At 42.7% G+C, this 22,744-nt stretch overlaps 1 protein-coding gene and 1 long non-coding RNA gene across 3 annotated transcripts; one reads left to right on the forward strand and one right to left on the reverse strand.

Moving 5' to 3' along the window:
* Nucleotides 1-6,387: 6,387 nt before the first annotated feature.
* LOC127060086 (uncharacterized) lies at nucleotides 6,388-21,060 on the reverse strand. 2 transcript variants are annotated; one of them, XR_007778696.1, is made up of 4 exons: nucleotides 20,928-21,060; nucleotides 19,861-19,963; nucleotides 12,442-12,559; nucleotides 6,388-6,941 (listed from the first exon to the last, which is right to left on the reverse strand). It is a non-coding gene; the product is annotated as an uncharacterized LOC127060086 (long non-coding RNA). The 2 variants fall into 2 exon arrangements; XR_007778695.1 differs by lacking the exon at nucleotides 6,388-6,941 and adding an exon at nucleotides 10,802-10,883.
* IHO1 (interactor of HORMAD1 1) lies at nucleotides 6,775-20,932 on the forward strand. The gene is made up of 6 exons (XM_030228158.2): nucleotides 6,775-6,918; nucleotides 8,267-8,424; nucleotides 9,935-9,983; nucleotides 10,678-10,765; nucleotides 18,014-18,117; nucleotides 18,892-20,932. The coding sequence occupies exons 1-6, from the start codon at nucleotides 6,775-6,777 to the stop codon at nucleotides 20,212-20,214; spliced, it is 1,866 nt and encodes a 621-aa protein (XP_030084018.2). The 3' UTR covers nucleotides 20,215-20,932.
* Nucleotides 21,061-22,744: the final 1,684 nt, after the last annotated feature.

Here is a 22,744-nt window from a genome sequence, read left to right on the forward strand (position 1 = left end):
TTATTGCACATTATGTAACTCAAAAATTATTCCATATCCTGCATTTATACACATGGCTTGTTTTTTCCCAGCAGAAGCCAAAGAGCAGAGCTCTGCACATCTACAATCTACAGTGAAACAACAAATATTCAGATATAAACATCTGGAGGGCAAATGTGTAAGACAAGCTGCAATTTGTATTTCAGAGCATCCTTTGCATCACATGGCTAAAAAAGGCAGTGGGACTCATCCCCTTTTTGACTCCAGAAAAGCTAATTGATGAATTTGGTACTCTGACCCTCTGTTAGTTAAATAACCCACTTACATAACTAACTTGTTCAAATTCACAGTTTTAGTCATACTGTCTCTTTGGCCAGATGTTACCAAAATGATGGATGATAATGAAAACATAATAGTCATTTTCTTGCCCATTACAGAAATGCTTGTCATATAGATATTAATTAACTGAATTTTGCACAGATGTAGGGGGCAAAGGGGATCCAATTCAGGGGAAAATTTATTTATATCTCTCACAGTTTTGTCTTTATAATTGTGCATTGCTGAACTCTATTGTCTTCTTGGTACCTGTAGATTAATTTTGTTTGTTTTTTGTGAGGTTTTTTAGTTTTCAAGAAGTTCTTTCTAAGTTTGAAAACCTGTGACTTTCTTTCAAGTCAGAGAATGAGGAGGGGAAGTTTAGAGAATATATTAAAAAGACATAATATATATAAAATATATAATTATATTTTTATATTATATACAACATATATAAGATCTATTTTTAAAATATGTAAATAATTCTGTGGAGTTGTGCCATATGGAAGAAGTATAGATGCCTATTTGGAAAGGGTTCACTTGAATGTCTTCCTCCTCCAAAGTAGCCTATCATCTACAACATCTTCTCTTTTAACTCATTTATTAATGCAGGAAGAAAATATAGGCAAGATTTTAACACCCATGCCTCAGCATTTTCCACATTTTTTACAAATGAGTTCAAAAGGGTCAAATAGGGAATAAAATGTTAGTGGAAATGCAGCTGGGTTTTTAGAGGAGGTAAGAAGGGGGAGAAAATTTTCTGTGGACAATTAACTTTTTCTAAAGGAAAGAAAAGTTTCCCACAGGAACATGTGAATGTGTGTGTGTGTGTGTGTGTGTGTGTGTGTGTATTTGAAATGGGGGCAAAAGTGTTGATTACTTTTCCCTGGCTCACTTCTATTACTAGAAACCTTTCCCACCACAGCAGGGTATGCTGTTTAATCCCCAGAAAACTCTGTCAGGGAGCTTTAAAAATGAAACATAAAATCAGCGTATAATCTAGGCAGGGTATGACTCACTATGCATGAGTTCTTTGCAAGTTTGAGTCAGGGTGTTACTTCTGAGAGCAGCTGCCACCAGGTCCCTAGGAAATGCAGAGCTCCAGTGATGCATTGCCCTCACAGACACAGCTCTGCACAAGCCCAAAAGTGCTCTGTGTTTTATTTGTTATCTGTCAGACACACAAGTGCTTCTTTGCAACCCTAAAAGCCTGAGAAATAGGGTGTGGGGAACCAGAGCCCCTGTTCCACCTGGTTTTATGTATGAATATTGACATAATAGAGATATGAGAAATGAAGCAGAGGGAATATTATCAGGTTGGACAATAGTATCAGGGTGTCAGTTATTTTAGAGGGTGGAAGGGGGACACATGACAGCTATACTGGGAAAGCTTAGGGTCAATTTGAGTATATTGACAAAGGACACAGTTTATGGATTGAAATGCCAGCCTTCATTAGAGAAAGTGCCACGTTAGAGCACTGCTGCTGCCTGCCCAGCCAGGAGGGCTGGCGGAGGGAGATCACAGAGGATGAGAGAACAGCAGCCACAAAAGCACTGATGCTTCAATCAGCCTTTGATTGACTGGATAAGCATCACAGGGGTGTGATGCTGAAAGTACATTTTCAGACACCATCAATACCTGCCTTGGCCAGGGAGCTCTCAGGGGAAGAGAGACACCTTGCCTTGGCCCTGAACGGAGCACAGGATCCCTGCTCAGGCTATTTGCTTTTGTAGTGCTACCATGAGAGTTGCAGTAGGGAACTGGAGTCAGTATCTCTGCAGGAGCAGCAGAAGTAAAAAAATCCACTACCGTTAATGAAAAGAAAAAAGACACTGGAATAGTAATAAAAAACTTCAGTAAAAATTAAATTAAACTGTGCAGCCCAAAGGGTTAAATGCTTGCCTGAGGGAGAAAGATTATTTAGACTTGATTATATAGCTTTGAAATTGAAGTTATGAGAAATTTCTTGTACCATGAAAAAAGAAGTAACTTGCTAAATGCATTAAAAGCTACTCATATACTGACTTCCAAAGACATCAGAAGCAGAAAGCCTGCCAGAGAGTGTAAGGCCAAGAAATTATGAAAATATTAAAGAGGCATTCTAAACAGCTTCTTGAAATTAAGGCCTACTTGGGCCACTATTCTGTATGGTTTATTTCTGCTGTTGAGAATAACTTCCAAGTTTAAAAACCTCATTCAATCCATTATCCATGAAATTCCATCCCAAATCACAAGGTCAGATATTTTGAAGTTACATTAAGGTTCAAGAATAAGCAGAAAATGAAGGAGACAGGCAAGACAAAGACCAGGAGAGCAGCTGTAAAATTCTAGAGCCTCACAGGAATGAGAAACCAGGGCTGTAAGTGCAGGCTGGAAGATGGCTTCAGGCTGGGGGGGGGGAGGGGGTGGTAGCAAAAAAAAATCCCTATCTCCAGATGCCTAACTCTTAATATGGTTGGGGATGAATTTTGAGGGAGCAAACAGGGCTACTCTGCAGAAATGCCAATCTCCTCTTAAGGAAAAGGCTCTGTTGTAACTGGCAAACAGCTCAGGACAAAGGGCTACATGGATGCCAAGGTAAGGATGTCTGGGCAGTATTGAATCACAGCTGAATGATGAAGAAACTCTTAGTATGTAAAAATGACCTTGAGAAATTAAAATAAGACCAGAGGGATTTTGAACTTGAAATCTGGAAACCGGAGGCAGTGTTTGAGCTGAATAACTGAGAGGGATTTCATCGTGGTTAATGCATTAGGGCCACTGCCAGAATGTGTTTGTAGAAATTCCTTTTAGGATGTGGAGCAAGTTATTTGCAGCAAGCAGGTCGTGCCATTCCAGAGGACAGGAAGCAGAAGAATAATTTTCTGCTGTGACTGTTTCCAGTGAAGGGATGGCAAATGGCTGGAGGCTGCAATAGCAGCTAAAACTCCTTGATTTTAACTCCTCCAGCTCCCCTGTACCCAAAGCCAAGGCTGATCCTTGCTCATTTGCTGAGCACATTGGCACATTGGCAGGCAGCTGATAGTGAGGATGAGAGCAGAATAGCAGAGCTAGAAACAGTTCCTATAGATACAGGCTAAAGCCAGGAGGAAGAGCAGGTGAATGGCAGCTCCCAGAATTTATACTGGATTTGTTGTGATTCAGTCATGGTCCCTAAATGAGGAGGAGCAGAAAGGGCTGTGAGATTTTCTGGAGGGAAACCGGGAGAAGAGAGAGTTTATAGCACTGATCCTACTCAAGACACTGCTACTAGGAGAGAAAGATTTCTTTGGGAAAGAGGCTTTACTGCACTTTGAAGAAATGTGTCAGAAAGGTGTGAGCTTCACCCGCAGTGCTTGAGATGAAGAAGGATGCTGGCATAGGTTCAGTGGGGATGACAGAACCAGAGAAAACCAGTGCTTACAGCAGTACTGCAGATATATGTGCATATTGTGGAAATCTCAGTTTACTTTTTCAAATGACTCTTAAACCTTGGTGTTGACACAGTAGGACGGATCCAAATAACAGAATACAAATATCAGTTCTTAAAAAAAGGTTGATGATGCCCATGGCGATTTACAGTTATGAAGCTTTAGTTTGTAATGTGCCTAAGAACGTCTAGGAAACTTAAGAAGAGGGTGTTTATTGCATGCCATGTTTGTTTTGAGGTAAGGCAGAACCTTTGAATGAAAGGTGAATGTTTACATATGATTGTGCTAAAATACTTGGAGTGGAAATCAGAAAATTAGAAAAATTAAAGAAGCTCCTGAAAGTTCTAACTCCTCCTATAAAGGCAGAATTTCCACTGACAACAAGGAAACAGAGACTTGGAAGATCTTGCTGACCCCCCAGATATGCAGAACACTGCAGATTTTTTATATCACGCTCATATCACGAGAAAGGCTTGGAGCTGCCAATATTGCAATACCTTGCACTAACTTAGTTCGGAAAATGAAGTCATTTGACCATCAGTCAGCAGAGGATGATTTACCATTTTTTTGGAGCGCTCAAGAACTTGTTTTACATATCTAAAGTTGGTTTTACTTTGGATGCATATTCTAGTGCCAGTACCAAAGGAATGTTATGTGCACAGCACAGACAATTTGGGGCACGGCTCATGTTAGCAGAAAGCCAGAAGTTCTCCTGAGGTAAACTATTGCACTCCTCACTTAGGAGGGACTGCTAAGTGGAACTGCATACCTGGGATGTTTCCTTGCTGTTTATGGGAAAGGGCTTATATTTAGGACAGAACATGCATCCCTGCATCTCAGGCATTCTGAAGGGAATGGTCAGGCAGTTAGAAGAGCTGGAGTTGCCTGGTCACGGATCTGATCACACATATGATCATCGTTGTCTGATCTGTCTGTCAGGGACAGGCCTGGGCCAAGCATGGCCCGGCTGATGGCTTGCCCAGATGGTCTTGTTAGTAAATTAATTGCCAGCAGTGTTAAGCAAGGGATAAAGAAATCCATTGCTCAGGGGAATGAGTGTATTCAAAAGAGACATCTGTTTCACCTCCCTCTTTAATTTGCAAAAGTGCCATCATTCCTAAACCAACTGCTGAGTGAACTTAAGACAGAAAAACTGGGCTCCGGAGCAGCCAACAGCTGCCTTTGGTTGGAGTGCAGAGTAAGCCTAGGAAGTCACTTGGCTCATAAAGTCCTCTCAGCTCAATACTCCTTATAAAATCTTTTTTTTAAGAACCTTGTGCTTCAGAAATTAAATAACATGAAGCATCTGAGCAAATGAGCATATTGTGGGGTGTGATATTCACCCGTTGTACTGGACTCTTTCAAAGGGGGTTCGTCAAGACCATAAAACATCAGAAGATTATGAAAGCCCTTCTTCAAATTGAGAGGGAAGGGTTTTTTTTCTGGAAGACAGGAGGGTTTAGAAAACTGGTGCAGGAGATGTACTATTCACATTGCATGCAGGGCCTCTGCCTGTGTGGGGTCAGAGCAGCCCATGTGCTCACATCTCCCCCACATACTGCTTGTAGATTAAGAATTTATTTTTTTTTACAAAGCTTAGCTGAGATGGAAACAAGAAGCTGTGCGAGTAAAACTGTAGTTAGATTTTTTTCTTAGCAGATTTGGGGTCCAGAGAGGGATTAAGAGAGAAGGTTTGAATTCAGACTGATTTATCAGGCTTTTTGAGAATTCAGAAACCCATACCTTATCTATTTTTGCCTGCAGCTCAGTGTACTCAGTGAGCTTAAAGCCAAAAGAATTAATATGATATTGTCAGTGACACTGCTGTATAATGGAGACTGAGCAGTTCAAGTGCTGCTGTTAAATCCTTCCCCTGTTGTGTTTATGATGTTTGGGCTCCTTCCAAAACTGGGGATTAACCAAGCACGTCACTGCTAATAAATGTTGGGGTGATCATCTCTTGTTATACTGTGAGTTATTATCCTGTTCCTTCTCCTTTAGTGGTATCATTTGACATGGAAGAAAAATCTTGTGTAAATTTTTCATTAACTATTTTCATTTTTTTGGTCTCTAGTTCCCAGCTCCAAAGACAGCAACACATCTCTCCATCTTGGTAGCTCAAAAAAAGAACTGAGAATATAAACCTGGCACAGCTTTTTTTGTGTTTGGTCCTAGCCTAAAGACTCTGCCAGACCTTATGGATGTGGAGCAATGGAATAGTAATCATTTAAACTGAAAGATGGTAGATTTAGATTGATTGTCATGAAAAAATTCTTTCCTGTGAGAGTGATGAGGCACTGGCACTGGTTGCCCAGAGAAGCTGTAGATGCCCCATCTCTGAAAATGTTCAAGGCCAGAAGGAATGCCACTTTGAATAACGTGGTACTGTGGAAGGTGTCCCTGCCTGTGGCAAGAGGATTGGAACTAGGTGATCTTTAACGTCCCTTCTAACCCAAACCCTTCTACAAATCTTTGTGAAAAATGAAAGAAGTCTTTTATGTGTACTTTTGCTAACAAAAAAATTGAAGTCAGCCTCCAACACAGTGAGAAGCGATGCAGCTGTGCAGGGAAGCCCTTGTCTGAGGGAAGCTGGTCCTGTGCCACAAGCCTAGTCCATAAAGCAGGAGAGGAGTGTGAAAGTGTTTCTGAAGAGGAGTAGAATCAGAGCAACACATCAGAAAATCCAGCGTATCTAGGAAAAATTTATTTGAGTAACGCTCAAGGGAAAGAAGAGCATATTTGAGTAGCATGTTAAAATGTTTGAAATACTTCCAACAATTCATATCAGTTCATCCAGCCATATGCTACCTCTGTTTATTTGTTGTTCTACTGTGTCAGACTTAAGGCATTTGGAGAATAAATGCCCAAGAAATGTCAACTATAAGTCAGAAAGGTTTATTCTCTTGGAGCTGCCTTCCAATTTATCAAAGCAACACCTGAGTCACAACAGAAATTGTTATCCGGAGTCACATTTCCAGCAGGCCATGTAGGGAATTTTGTTTGTCTTTTTAATTGCTCCAGACTCATTCACATCCCTCTCTGTACCATTTCAGGCCCAACAAGTTTTCCATGCGGAGCAGCACTGCCAGTGACTACTCAAGTCTGAGTGATTCCCAGCTGCTCTTTGGCTCCCAGTTCTGCCCGGAGAACGCGCAGTCGGCAGCAGCACCACTGGAGCTGGGCACGCAGCCGGGACAGCAGAACTCCCAGGATGTGAGTCTTGCTCTCAGTCAGCCCTGTGCAGGCACACAGCCACCATCCAAAGTTAATGGAAAATGCTGAAATCAGGTGGTAACATTTGCAAATGTCAGTAAATGCTGAAATCAAGTTGTCTTCTTCCTACGTACACATCCTTACTGTGACAAGACAAAGTAGCAGCCTGGTCAGATGAATGTGGTATTTATAACAGATTGCTATAAATTACTATTTAGATAGGTATTATTTTCTTCAATCACATTTTTTAAGTTACTGAAATAATATGAAATTATTCTCAAGCTAATGTCTTTAGACCACCTACCTAGCTAGAGTTAGAATATTACATCTATTTTTCTTTCAAATATGATGTATTTCACTTCCTTAGCTTTCTGCAAGGATGACAGAGCTACTCAGTGTTTGCTTCCCTGCACTGACAATGACCTTGCTGCTCTGTTATTAAGGTAGATGCTTGGATGATTTTGGATAGGGGTGAAGAGTTTCTATGCTCACAATATTCCTCCTACAGCTCATGGTTTCTGATGTTACCAGCCTCCACTAAAATAGTTCCTGCACAGCTAAAAGAGAGAACCAGATCAGAATAAACACACCTGGAGCAAAGATTAGGGAAGAGCAGTGGTGCCAGTTTGGAAGCCCCAGGCTGTCCTTCAGTTCCAGATGCTATCCACTGTCCTATGCATTTTGCCTAGGAGCAGTTTTCATCAGACACAAAACAGGAAATTTATTTTTCGTGATTAAAAAACATTAATGGAATTTGCATTTTCTTATGTTTTAAGGAAAAGGCATTTCCATTTTCATCACACAGTGTCTGGAAATTTTGTAGAATGAAGCTTACATATTAATATTACATTTCTTGTTCTAAAATGTGTATTGAAGCATGTGGAAAAACTCATCTACAGTCTGTCGATGTTGCTAGTTGGCAGCAAAATGATGTCATCCACCAGGCAAGTCAATAAGATTTTTTTTTAGATTCCTGTACAGGGAGATTCTACTGAAAACTTGAACTTTTCTACAATTTCAGGAACACTGAAATTCATTTATAGTCTCTGTCTTGAACATAGAAGGGGAAAAAAAAAGCCCTGCACACCTTATAATTGTAGCAAAGTGAAAATCCTCAAGATGAGAGAAATACTTGTGTCTGGAGGAATTTGGGCTGGGTCTCAGTTCCACAGGGAGTTGATCTAACTAGGCACACTCAATGAGGCATAATCTCCCAAAATTCTTAATCTCCTCATCCAGTGTAATCTGTCATGTGAAGTCTGTCTGCACTGGATAAACAAATGGCTTCTTCTAATTAATTTTCTGATTATTTTTGTACTTCAACAGTTTTTTTTTGTTTGTGTCACAGAGTGAGCCCAGTATTTTTACCAAATACCAGACAAAACCACAGTTATTTGATGAAGAAACAAGAGAAAAAGGTTCTCTTAATTTTGGTGCAGGAAGAGTAAAAAGTGTCTTGGAAAATTTTGAAGTGAATAAGAACAAAATCAAGGACAAATATGACCGGTATGTAGACATCCATTGGAAATTCTTTCTCTTCTGGTGGTTATCACTCTCTGCAGCTCCTTCTTCCCCTCTTACAAATCATATATGGCATAGCTGCATATTTCTCCAAGAAAGTATTGCATCTTTATAAACCGGCACATATCTCTAGAATTTTATTATCATACAAGATGTTTACGTATTGTTTTTTTGGTAACAGACAAGTGTTATTTGCTAATGTAATTTGCATCTGCTCTTTGTCAGATGTCAAGAATAACAGGTACCTGTAGGTCCTGAAGGACTTCAAGGAACAAGCCAGCAATTTGAAGCTCAAAAATGAAATATGGCAAACTCCCCAGTGCACCTATAAATAATTCTTAGCACTGTACATTTTGTAATGTAACATCCAAAGTGAAGTGGGTTTTTATTAAAAGCCTTTGATCAAATCTGGCTATGTATCTCTCTTGCTTTTCCAATGGGCACTGCATTTCTGTTAAGACAAAGTTTTATTCTCAATTGCCTATTAGAGGAAAATTTTTGTAATGAAATGACAAAGTATTTTTAAATGTTTAGGCATCACTCATAATTATTCTTTATTTTTTCTTTAAATGGATTATGCTTCTTCCTACACTCCAGACTCGCTCCCAGATTAGAAGCCTGGTTTTAGAAATAACTATATTATCTTTTCAAAGATAAGTGTATATTTTATCAATTTGTATCCCCCTCAAGTTTGACTAAGAAAATTAGTATCTTCCTTTCCATAAGGCTAGAGAGATATCTCGTAACTAGATTCTACCTGGCCTCTGCATATTTTTGGCTGTTGTAATTTAGATGACTCAAATGATTGACTTAAAATGACCCAAATCTTCAGAGAGGAAAAGGTTATCACTTTGCTTAGCAACCATTCGTGCATTTTGGTGTGGCAAGTTAATCATGAATATAGCCTGGTTCCTGATACGCTGGCTCGACTTAAAAGGCCAGATAACAGAAACCACAGGCATAATCTCAGGAGAAAAGGATTTGCAGTATTTGTTCTTCCTGCCCTGGGCTTTGTTGATGCTGAAGCTTTTCCCATGTTTTTCCCACAGTTATTTTAGTCCAAGCACAATACCCGTGTATCGCAGCAACTGGCACGTCACCGCACAGGCTGGGCCCTTCCAGAGCTGGTGACACAGTGATCACACCCCAGCAGCTAATGGACAGCTGGGCAAATGCCAACTAAAAATTTTAGAGAGAGGCCAAAAATCTGAGAGTAAAAACCCCATACTTATTGTATATGACATATATGAGCATGTGTGAATATGTATTTTTTTTTTCTTGATTTACATTGCAGAGTCTATGTTTTCTTGAAACAGCTGAGGTGACTTCAAAGGGTTATGCCCCCTGAAGTAATCACGTTTCTGTGCTAACATTTCATACTACATTATGCCTTGCAGTGTTTCCTGTCTTGTTTTTACAGTGATCTTTTCAATTTTTGTACACTTCAGTAATTTACATTTCTGGTTCATACTTGTTGGGTTTTTTTCCATTTTAGTGAAGTCCTAAGCTCCTTTATTTCCAGCATCAAAGACAAGCTTCAAGAGGTAAGTTACTTCAAATTCAGAATGTAAAATAATGAAGAGTTAGAAATATTCAGACTATCCAGTGCTCACTGAATACAGACTATTCAGTATTCACTTTTTTTCCTTTGCTATGCTGATATATAAAATATTACATTATGTGTCTTAAGAACTCAAATACTTTAAACCAACAACTGTAAGGGTTTGGTTTTTTTTTTTTTTTTTTTGCATATACCATTGCCTTTGTGGCTGTAGGGTCAAGGTCTTTAGGGACTTGCCTCAGAGCCAGTGGTAGAATTGGTCTGGGTCTCTAGAGCAAAACAAGCTGTAGTGGCAATCTGCAAATATCAGTTCTTTTCCCCTTCTGCCTGAAGAAAGCAGTCTACTCTCAGGATTAGTCATTATGGTCTGAAGGTGAAGGTCTCTGACCCAACACTTCTATAATTAATTTTATTAGTTATTATTAACCCTGTTTTACAGATCAGTATCTCTTTTTTGAAATATGTTCAGATTTCTTGAGCCTTTAGAGCCATCCGAGGTTTTCTTTGGGGTTGCCACCAACAGCTGGACAAATTGTTTCAAGTGACAGATAAACAACCATTTTCAGGCTGTTCAATTGCATGAGTTGCAGTCATTGTTCTGTGGCATTTGGGGATGTGATTTTGCAAACAAAGAAAAGGGAATATTTTAATTTTCCCATTTACCTTTGTTTTTACAGCTGCCAGTGTGCTTTGAGAAGTTTGAAGAAATGCTTGATTCCAAACTCAAATCCAGTTTGGTCTGCCTAGAAACCCTTTTCAAGACATGTGAGTCCTTCCTGTGTTCCTATTAACAGCAGAGGGCACAGTCAAACTGCCAAATGTCGGCATGTTTTCTGGAGGCTGGGGTGAATTGGGCAACTCATTCTGCTCACAGCTGTTCGCCCTTAGGGAGGAGAGAAAATAAGATTTATCCATGGTATGGACTTGTCAGTTTTTCCATTCCTACTATCTCATTTTTTCCTTTTCTCCGTTCTCTTGTACTTAGGTGTGGCATGTTGGACACTGTGCTCAAATTGATAAACATACCTCTGGTTTTGTGTTTTGTCTGGAGCACGATAATTTTTAGGCTATCTGGAGTACTAATGGAATACACAGTAAAAATAACTGAGATATTTATATCCTGAGTATCCACTTTCAGTTTTTAGGGCTTTCTCAGATTTTCATATGTTAGTTTGAAGTCTTTCATTGCTCCTCTGTGCTTGAAGTGATTAAGTTTTGGATGTAAACAAAACTAATATTGCTCATTTCTTGGATGAGAAGCACATAGTAAAGCACACTATTGCCATGATAAAAGGGTGACCTCCAGAAAAGCTAATAATATAAAATACTTTTGAACAACTGTCTCTCAAGTGGCTAATCACAGAAATCTTTACTGAGGGAAAATACTTCAAGAAATTGTTTCTAATTTAGCTTAGATCTGAGCCTTTGAGAGTACATTAATTTTTAATGCTGGTGTGATGTTTTATCAACACTCTGTCAGGACTGCTCAGAGTTTGCTCTGCTCTGTGCAAGAACAAGAGGCCATTTTCAATATACAGAAGAAATGTGAAGTGAGTTTTTCTTGTGAGATGAAGGCAGCAGACCTTCACAAAAGCACAGGGGTATTCACTGTGTGGCAAAATGTGGCTTCCACAAAGCACATCTCTGACAGATAGCTTTTAAATCAACAGAGCCCTCTCAAGCAAAAAGAGTGGAGTCTGATTCATTATGCTGGAGGCCATGATAGGCTGTACGTTTGACATACCAATCTCATTGTACTAAGAACATTCCCTTGCTGTGCTTGGCAAGTGCTCTTGGTGGGACCCTAATGTAAACAAAAATCTGTCTGCTTTGGCCAGCACAGCAAATTCCCTCTTACGCATTTTCCCACCTCCTAATTACTTCAGTGCCTCAACTTGTCCACTCTGCAGCAGGACTTTGTCTAATTTCACATAGCTGGCTAACAGAAATTGTTGTCATGGCACTGAAAATCAAATCTATTGTTCATGGCTCCCCCTCTTCACTCCGTACCATTTACTCAGTTGTCCTGTTTCCTCTCCATATCCATTTTCAATGAATGTGGCTTGAATGAAATGAGAAACCTCCCAGAGGTGCATGCTGCTAGATTTTCAAAGCAATTGAAAAGAAAAATTGGCACTTTCTGTAATGCATCATCCTGCAGAATGTTGAATATATAATGAAAATCATCACATGCTGCACAGTGTTGTTCTTTTTATATTTCTGGGAGGTTCATCTGTTACTGGTTAATTGCAGATAAACACTGTCTTTTGGCTGATATCACAGTGATGGATAATTAAGTTCCCACTAAATAGATACCTACGCTAGTGCCTTGAAAAGAGGCAGTTCCCTTGAAAAACCCATATAAAATTCCAAAAATCAGGTGAATGATCTAAATTCAGAGCTAATAAAGTTCTGAATGCCAGTGAGTGATGATACAGTACCTTGGGATGTGGGTGACATGGCAGAGATATGTTAAATCAGTGGCAGTGGAGGATTTCACAGGTAGGAGAGGAATGCAGAGGATGAAGAGAACTAGTGCACAAGAACATCCCAACAGCTCTGAAAAGCAAAGGAAGGTGGAACTTGAAATCACACCTGTCTTCATTAAAAGCTTATAAGGAGTATCACACGTTGCATTTTTAGCAGTGGGTAGCAAGCACATTTGGCATAGCCACCAGGCAAGAGCAAAACAGAAAATATTTTTCAAAATGTATTTCCAAAGCATTTCCAAGTGCTGTTGGGCTGGCATGGTCTGTGCAGGAAGATTTTTAAAATGTTCTCTTTTGAGTGTTTGTCCATATGTGCTTGCACACAGTGGATAGAGCTGTGTCTGGCCCTGGAGATGATACAAGGTTTGGCTGAGCAGCTTCCACAGAGGCACAGGTGCTCTGTGCCTTGCTCACATTCAGTGTGTAGTGCACAGGGAGGTAAAGAGGCAGACAGACCCTGTGGCCTCAGTTCTTCCACCTTCTATACATACCGTTTCTCTGGTTGACTTGCCCACTCATTATTTTCTCTTTCCTTCTGGTTTCCATTCCTGTTGCTTGCTTCTTTTCATATTTTTCACATTTTAATTTTCATACCCAGACTTCTATCAAAGACTTCTATTTTTTTATACAAATGTCAATTTTCACCACTCAGCCCTCTCTGTGCTGCTTTGCTGTTCTGTATCTGGTAGTTCCAGCTGTGACAGCTCAGAACAGCTGAGTCCTCCACAACACCTTGTCTGCAGTGCACACAAGCAGCATCCTCCCAGCCTGAGTGCCACAGGCAATCCTCTGACACACTGCCATCAAGGGTGACAAAGTAATGTGCAATATGTCACTTGCAGAGGTATGAGGTGATGCAAGTTCTCTGACAAGATGCAGGGCCCAGTGAGCAGTTTTCAAACATGACTTGTTTCCAGACTCCCCAGACCCAGCAACTGCTGGCAAAGTTTCCAGGGGACATGGCTGTTTCTAAAATGGTGAGATTTGAGCTTGTTTACCTTGAACAGTATGGTCCAGACTGGAACACCCAATTCAGACTCCCTTATGTCTTGTATGGATTGAATAGTCAAAAAGTTTGAAACTGATTTTAATTTTTTTTCCATGTAGCTGCTAACTAGTGCTGCAGTGAGTGACAAAGCTGTTGAGGTGAAGGACTTAACCAGACTCCAAAACAGCTCAGTATGGATGATGAGAGGAAGTGTGGATGTTCCAGTAGATACTGGAACTCCTCATTGTCACAATTGAGGACTTGGAGCAGTGTGTGCTGTAGCAGAGGGTGAGATCAGGGGCAGCTCATCCCACAGTCCCCTGATGGAGGGGCTATCTGATGTCTTGTGGAACGGGACCAAGGCTAAGCCAGCACAACTCTGCCAGCTGACTGCTGGGAGTGTATCTGAGCAGGATGCAGCCATGTCAGCCCAACACTCTCACCCTCTGGCACAGCTCCATGGCTGCCCAGGGAGAGCATGCAGTGCTCTGCTGAGCTCCAGAGCTGTCTTCCCTGCCTGGGTCTCACCAGGTTTATAGCACCTCCAGCTTCCCCTACTGAATCTGGGCATGGGGGAACCAACCTCCTTCCAAAGTGTTATTTAAAGTGTCTGTGCTGTTAGTGCCAGTCTCAGGATGAGCTGCATAGATGATGATAGAGAGACATCAGAAGCAGCTGCTGTTTAATATTCCTAGGCTGAGAGGCTGGTGCTCCCTCCCTTGACTGCTCAGGCTGTAGTTTTCAGCTGCTGGGAGTGCAGCTGCACTCGGGTACAGGCTGATTTACATGGAACTCTCTGCAGCACAGGGTGGCAGCCCTTCCCCGAGGTCCTTCAGCCTTTTATCTCATGGCAGATTTCATATTCCAAATGTTATTATTGTAAACAGCAGCATCCGAACACAAGGGTACAACAAATCAAAGCACAGCAATGTCTCAGATTGTAAAAACCTGCTTTGTTTAAATTACCTTGAGAGAGGCACAAGTCTGTGCATAAGTCACCCATTAACTGAGTAAAGAGTTCCTGTCTGTGATCAAGTTATTCAATAACTATCTGCTGCAGGGTTTATTTGAAGAAACCTCTAAAGCAACCCTTCTTGATCATATTCAAAGAAAAGAGACTTAACAGGGTCCTTGATCTGATCTAATTTGGCTGTCTCAAGGCCTATTTTTTTTTTGTAAGCCTTTATTAACACTTATTTTTACCTGGTTTATTAGTGTTTGACAAGTCTGAACACTTCTCTGGGTATGAAGGCAGGGAGGGAAGGAGAGTGCCCCTCCTCTGTACTGAGGGTTTTTTCTGCAGAATACTCCTACACGTATAAACGAAACACTTTCAAAAGGCTGGCTGCTGCTTGCTTGCCGGCAGCATGCTGTGCTGAGTCAAATGTATGTGCAGATCACAAGCCCAGTGGATGCAGGACTATTTTTAGACTGAGAATAGTATGATGAAGAAGAATAGATAGATTAGGGAAATCAGAAAGTTTTAAAAATAATTTTGAGCTAAAATTAAGCATATGAGTAAGAGCAGCAAGATAAGGTAAGCTTGCAGATTCCTGCCCTTCCTGTATCTTCATGATGTAGACATGGGAGGTGTTAAAGTGATATGAAAGGAGTTTCTTCCTTTAGTCACTACTGTTTTCCTTCTCTTTGTAGGTTGTCAGGTTCCTCAAAAACCTTCTCTCAGATTGCAGGTAGCCTTTGTTTCTAACCAGGGAGAATAAAACGTCTTAAAGGCCTGCTCAAACATTCACTCCCCCGTTACAAACCCATTCAACAAATTATAGATTGCCAGGTTTCTAAAATAGTCTAAATCTGTAGGAGCAAAAGATTAAAAACAACAACCAAATTGTCTGCAACAGCATATTGTTTGAAATACGTGCCGATAATCCTCAGAAATCAGGCAAGCTGCTACAGAGAACAAGGCAAAGCCATGTGGTGATGTGCATCCTGAAATAATGGAGAAATTCCCCTCTAGCTCAAGTCTGGGAGGTGGTTTTAATTCAGTGTGTGTGAGGATGATGCACAGATAAGGCAACTGCAGGGTTCCATCTCCCAATTGACAGCTGTGTGCACTGTGCCCAAGCAAGTCTCCTTTGGAGGAGGCAAAGTTAAAAACCCAGCTGGGCACAGGGGATTCCTGGTGCCAGGAGGTGGAATTCCCTGTGCTCATCCCCCTGAGCAGCACCTCAGCCCTGCACCATCCCACACCTCTGCTTTGCGTGGCCGAATGAGACAAACACTTTCAATCTCCTTTCATAAGAGGAGATTACCATGTAAGCACTTAATTAACTTGTAGCTTTTCTCTGCCCATGTCTAGCTCAGTCTCTTTCTTTCCTTGCACATAGACAGCTGGGAAGGTATGTGGGCTTCCAGACATCCTGGGGTGCATAGCAGTTCTGTCCGCTGGAGCTGGTGCACTGCCACTCACCCCACTGCCCAGTGTCACCTGTGGCCTCTGGTGCTGGCATTTGCATCCTTGTGTCACTTGCTAATTAACTGAATGCCCTTTGGCTTTTGCACCCAGGTGATTATAGCAGATTTTAAGCCTGTTTGGCTCATGAGAAGGCCTTGATGAGCACCTCTCAGAGCTGTCTTGTCCCCCCATGCCACTCAGCTCAAGAACTAATGTTTTACCTTTAGTTGAGGCTTATTTTTTAAAATTCCCCTTATTTTTTCTCCATTTTTTTTAATATTACATTACAACTTCCAGTGAACTTGTAATGTAATACAACTTCAGTGAAAAGCTTTGTTTGAATCTACAGAAAGGTCACTGTGTTGTCTTTGGCAAAGTCACCTGCCTTGTCTTAGTGCATTAAATCACAATCCACTTTTTATAAAATCTTGTTCTTATTCCATTTCCCTTCATATCTTTGAGTACTTTTCTCCTCAAAGTCTGTTCTAAAACCTTGTACCATATGAGAACAAATTACTAAGCCCATAATTGCTCAGATTTTTCTCTTTCTTCCTCCCCAAAATTTTAAAACATTGCTGTTTTTTCACAGAAGCAAAGCCTGTACAATCACTTTCTGCCTGCTGCTCCCTAATAGTTTTAGCTCTTTAACCAATTCCATCTCCAGTTTGACAGAAGGCCACAACTCACAGAGATAATTAAGTCCCTGGAAGCTTAATGAAAAGAGCTGAGCAGGAGGAGAAGGGATCCCCAGTGCCCTGCGGCTCTGCAGCCTTTGAGCACAGCACTGTGGGGCAAGAGGTGCTCAGCGAGGAGCTGAGATAAACACTGGTGAGCAGGAACAGCTTCAGATGGGCTCTCAGCTCCTCTGACACCAAAGTCAAACAAACACCTTGGATCTGTAGCAAAAGAAGATTCATTAATTGCAGAGCTCTTGTAGCAGCTTGTTGAAATGTAGGCTTTATTCTGATTTTTCTCAGGTACGCAGTGCTCCAGCACTCCAGGGTTTCAGTTATCCTGGCCCATTGGTTTGGCAGTGCTTTACCTTAGCAAGAGTGCTTTGGATCCTGTTTTATGCCAACCAGCCAACATTCCACACCATCTGTACACACCTTTCTGCACCCTTCACAGGAAAGACCAGACATGTTTAGCTCTTTCTCTCCACTCCTTCTCAGCTCTTTCTCTCTGTCCTAATTTGCAAATTTGAAGTAGACTTCCACAAGATTGCTAAAGATTTTTTTTCATCTCCACACACACTGCAAGCTGTGTTCCTATCCTATAGTGTATTAGACACAGCAGTGATTCCTATAAGAGTAATTGAAGCTGTATGGGGGGAGTTATATTCTTATCCAATCATATAACACAAATCCCTGGGGTTTTATCAGTTTTTCAACAAGACTGACTGAAGCCAAGAGCAACTTGCTTCAATTTAAAACCCTCCCAGGGAGTCTGTGCCTCTACAGGATTCTACTGGGGCCCCCACTACTAAGTGCTGGGCACAGCTGCCTGGTTCAGCTGGCTTCTGACCCCCTCTCTTCCCATGACCAGCAAATGGAAATTCCAGTTCTTTGCACACTCGTTTATAATTTCCCTCTATTCTTTCCAGCAGTTTTCCTTCAGTTTTCAGCCTCCTGTGCATTTTTGACACAGTTTATCTGGTTGCACTTCTTAGCCATTAACCTCTTACACCTCCATCCAGTTCAAGCCCCATTTACCATCACCTGGTTGCATGACAGAGTTGTTTATACAGGGGTGGATCAACTATGCTGGGGTCCCCCTGCCTTGGCCATGCCTGTTGTGCACTGGGCAGACAGCCAGGCCTCAGCCTCCCCTTCATTCAGCCTACCAAATTCTGCAGTTTTGCACAGCCTCTCTTCTCCAGCTGCCACATTAACAGAGGGCAGTAAATGAGGTTTGGCCTATGTGCAGCATCTTATAAATGTCAAGTGCCTTGCATTAAAAATCCACCCCATTGTTCATTGCTCAGGGTTTGGGGAGATCACAGCAGGAGAATCATGTGGTGATTCATGCCAAGCCATGCAGGAAGTAGCAATAGTACTGATAGCACTTTTTTCACATTTACAAATGAAAGACCAAATGTGTTTTTTATTGATTTCCCTATTTAGTGGAAGATGCTCTTCAAAGTCACTGCAGCTTGGTGCTGAAAGCTTTGACAGAAAAAAGCCAAATGGAGCAGGCACTGCTGGAGATGGAGAGGAGACTTGCAGCCGTAAGTGAAGAAATTAATCTTTTATTCTGAATCCTCATTCTGAATTTCTCCTGCTTCTTCAAAATACTGACTGACTATTAAATTGCCTTCGAATTGTGGATTATAAAGCAGACTGCTCCTGTTATAATGAAAGTGGAAAGACATATTAAAAAGCTAATTCTAGGCCAGATACTGACAGAGGCTTACCCAAGTGCTGGCTAACAGTGCTGTAAGCTCGGATGAAGCCCTGGTCAGTAAGAGAAGAAGCCAACAGTGCCTTGTTGTGGCAGGCTGTGATGGAGCACTCACTGCTTCCTCACCTGACACAAACCTTTGCTGGAGACATGGTGCAGTGCACGCATGTGAGGGGAGAGCACCTCCTCCCTTCAGCACCTTGTCCCTTCAAGCCAGGTGTGTCACAGGGGGAGGAAAAAAGACGTGAAAAGAAAACGAGTGGATGTGAGTGACACAAGAATGAACTGTCAGAGACCTCCTGATCAGGGCTGGTTTCTCCAAAGGCCCTGCTGCAGGAATTGCCTTTGGCAAGTATGTGTCACACCAACACGTGAGAAGGCAGTGCTCATAGGAGAAGGGGCACAGAGTGGGTTAGGGAGATGCTTCAGTCCCAAACCTCTCACCTTTGTGGGAGAGTTTGAGGATATCTATTACACAGGAAGATACAAATTGCTAATCTTTGGCTCAATACCAAACTGACACATGGTACCTAAAATTTCCATTCTATTGTGCCTTTTTGTGTGTTTTTTACTGCTTCTGCTCTGCTTTCTGCTTCCCTAGAAAGATGTTGAGATTTTGGAGATGAAATCCAGTATGCAGCTGTTGAAGGAGGGTCTGGAGTCACTGCCAGCCCAGCTGAATGACCAGTTCCTGAAAGCTTGTAAAGAACTTGGCTTCCTGAAGCCGTGTAATACCTCAGCTGAGCAGCACACACTTTTGTCTAGTGCCAACCTGCCCCCTCACATGACAGATAAGTCTTTCCAGACCTCCCCTGGGCTGTGGCAGCACTGTGTCCTGAGTGAGGAGCACCTGCACAAATCATGCTGCCCAGGCAGGGGAGTTTGCTGCTGTTCAGGCTGGTCTCATTTCCCCTGTGTGACAGTGGGACAGCAACACAGAGACTCCCCTGGAAGGAACCAGCTCACTGAAGATGGCACATCTAGGGGTGACCTAAACCCAGCCCCAGGAGACAAAGCCAGCCCCATTGCTACAGCAGCCTGTGGCAGAACAAACACCTTTTTGCAGGAGGTGAAATGCAGTTTGGAGACACAGAGCTGTGCTGCTCATCCTTGCATGTGCTGGGCTGGCAGACACTTTTTGGGGAGTAGTCAGACGAAACACTGTCCTGTACCACTGGAAGGGCCTCTACCAACCCCCCTGAGGAAGGCGTTCAGGAGAAGCACTCGAGGGTTTAAACCCCTGACACCATCACAGCAGCAGCAGCCTCAAGTTTGCCACCATTCTACACAGAAAGCTACACCTGGGCAAAGACACAGCAACTGGTCTATAGACCGTGAGGTGGAGAAAGCAGCTGTAGGGAACAAAACAAAACTGAGTCCAGGAAGGATGTCCTGGAAAAAAGCAATAAGGAGAAAGACAATGTACTCCACTAAGGGGAAAGGCGAATGCTCTGGATGTGCTGACAGTGGGCTGAAGCAGAGGAAGACAAATGGGATTATTGACTTGGAAAGCTCCAGAAAAAATTCCCTTCAGAGCTATTTAGTTGATCTTAATTCAGAAAATTCTGACCTGGTTTTTGCAGCTCCCCATCAGCAGATCCTCAGCAGTGCTCAGATGGGGCTTACAAAGAATTTCCCACCAGTGCCACACTCTGATAAAAGCCTGCAACAACCTGCAAGCAGAAGAAAGAGAAGTCTTGAAATGAAAAAAACAATGAAAGTTTCCAGTGTAAAAAGGTATCTCTTGGATTCCTCTCCCGAGGAGGATGTACTTTCCCTGTGTAGTGCAACAGGTGTGAAGCAAATGAACTATTTCAGCCTCCAAAGCCCCTCAAGCTCCAAGAAAGCACATCCTGTCAATCCACTGGCTCAGCAGAAAACAGCCCATTGCTCTTTATTGTTAGATTGTGATTCTTCTGATTGAAGGGGTTTGTTTTACGCTTGGAGCCCTTAGTGCAGGATGACCATTTCAATTACAGTTTATTCCTCTAGGTGTGTTACCTGCATACTCAGAGGCAAGACTCAAGCCTGGATGCTTGAAAATGCTACTGCCCAGCTGGAGATATTGTAAGGAACTACGTGGGGTCTAAGCAGGGCTCTCCCCTGGCTTGGAAAGCTGAAGGGATCTGTATTGCTTTACTTCCCAGCTCCCAGCAGAAATGCCATGGGCTTGAGTTATCATAGTATTTGCACAGCAGTGAAGTACCTGACATTCCCAGGGAGGAGAGAGCTGGCAGAGCAGATTGTCAGCTTAGTCAGATTTGGCACTGAGATCTACTGGAAATTCCTCAACTAGATTGATACAATGCTATCTCTGTGGCCTGAGGCTTCACTCTGTTTCTCACTGTAGTATCTCTGTTGGTTTGTTATGTAAAAGTTCAGGTTTTTAGTAGAGTAGTATTGTTCTGGTTGATTTTGATCAGGTTCAGATTTGTTTCAGGAGTTGTTTGTGAACTTTGGGCAGGAAGAGGTTTAACTGAGGAAAACCAAACCCCAGCGTCTCAAGTTCATCCAGTACTGTATCTCTTCTCCTTACAGGCTGAAATTCCTCAGTTTCAGAGATTCCAGGAAGTTATTTTGTTTCTACTTTATTTGTCTTTTGTATCTCTTGGCTGATTAAGAAATTCTCCAACGTACCCTTTTCAAGGCCAGTGGTTCTCAGAAATTAAAGATACAACAGGCAGATCCAGCAGATGAGATGTCTGGACAGTCCCAGTTCCCACAGAGCAACTCTCTTCAGGATACCCAGCTGTGACGGTGGGCAGCTCCCACTGCTTCAGGCATTGGTGTCACATTTGATTTTTGATCTGAAATGTTACCAGCAAAAGAAACATTTTGGTGTTGACAAAACCAGAATGCCACAAATTCAAATTATCCAGCTTTGCCATACCAAAGGAAATGGCTGTGATCCCTTTCTTCTGGCTTTAATAAACTCATCTTCACCAGAGCTTAGTGTCTCTATGTTGGGGGTTCTTTTCGTTTTTTGGGGTTTTTTTTTTTTGGTTGGTTTTTTTTGTTTGTTTGTTTTTTGGGTTTTTTTGTTGTTTTTTTTTTTTTTTTGGCGGCGGGGGGGAGAGGCAGAGTCCTGTTCCAGCAGGAGAACAGGCAGCTGTTTAACTCCCCTTGATCATGGAACTGGGAGGATTCTTTGTTTAGCTCCTCTCTGGTGTTTAAAGACTGAAACCTTCACCCTTCCAGCTTAACATTGGTCCAGTGACATTAATTAACAAGGAGAAGCTGAGGGGGTATAGTTAGATATGGGGAGCCCCCAGAGCCTTGCCACCCCTGTCAGTGACTGTCAGTGAAGGGGGTTGGTGATGGCTGCCAGCAGGAGTGGCTGTTTGTTTACATTGCCCTTGTGCACCCGCCCCCCCAGCAGCCCCAGCACGGCTTCACTGGTCAAAACCTGTTTGGTGGGCTTGCCACTCCATGTGCTTTGGAATTAGAAAGGACTGGTGAAGGTCTCTGTGCAGCCCCTGGTGTGCATGCAAGAAGCTCAGCAGCACATGGCTGAGCTTGGAGGGACCTCTGGAGGTGTCTGCTGCAAGCCCCTGTGCAGAGGCAGAGCAGGGACTGGCTCTTTGGCACGCCGAGATGGAGCATCACTGCCGTGGGGGGCAATGCAGGGCTGCCCTGGGGACCCTGCAGCTCCTTGCCACACACACTGGAACACAGTGCAAAACAAAACCCCTGGAGATGAAGGTGTAACAGCATGAGCAGCCAGCAATGCCTCCCCTTGCACAGGACAACCTCCCTGGAGAATGGGATGAAGCCCCAGCATGCTACCCTGGCCCCCACAGTCCCCCTGTCTATTCCCACTCAGGGTCTCCTCCAGGGTTTTAGCTGCCAACAAGAGCATTTGTGCCAATATGGCTGTGAGGATGGCAGCTCCTCTCCCAGCCTTGCTGGACAAAAATGGAAGTGTGCATCCTGAATGGCAGCAGATTTCCAAGATACTCTGCTTGCACTCTGGTGGAGCTGGTCCTGCCTCCCAGCCTGTACTCCCAATTCACTGTCACTGGCTCCTTGCTGGATCAGCCATGCCCCAGCTATGTGTGGTTTCTCTTGGCCTTTGTGTCCATGGAGCTGCCAGTACCAATGTTTGTAAGGGTCTTGTCCCACCCTTCAACCAGGGAAGGTGGGTTCCTCCTGCAGCACGGCCACGAAGAACTGTGGAGGGCACAGGGCAGAACCATAAAACACAAACAACAGTCAGAAAAAAAAGCAAAGCTGGGCTCCAGTCTGTCTGAGGACATTTAATTTGGGCCATTTTCTCTGAAACTCTGAAACTGGAGTTTTGAACCTTTCTTGGGGGAGAACCCAGGAGAAGGGGGAGAACAGTAATCAAGAGCCTGTGACATCCAGGTGGCCATGGGCACAAGGGTTGGGAGAACTGGATGGTTGCATCCTCCACCCAGCCTCCCCAGCTGTGCAGGCAGCAGGCACAGAGAAGG

Source organism: Serinus canaria, chromosome 12 (assembly GCF_022539315.1).
Source record: "Serinus canaria isolate serCan28SL12 chromosome 12, serCan2020, whole genome shotgun sequence".
Lineage (NCBI taxonomy): Eukaryota > Metazoa > Chordata > Aves > Passeriformes > Fringillidae > Serinus > Serinus canaria.

Excerpts from the sequence above, each read along its gene's own strand:
- IHO1 (XM_030228158.2), top strand. The coding sequence starts at position 6,775 with ATGCGGAGCAGCACTGCCAGTGACTACTCAAGTCTGAGTGATTCCCAG. Across the intron at positions 6,919-8,266 it reads GACAGCAGAACTCCCAGGAT|AGTGAGCCCAGTATTTTTAC; the intron begins GTGAGTCTTGCT and ends TTTGTGTCACAG. Across the intron at positions 18,118-18,891 it reads TGGAGAGGAGACTTGCAGCC|AAAGATGTTGAGATTTTGGA; the intron begins GTAAGTGAAGAA and ends CTGCTTCCCTAG.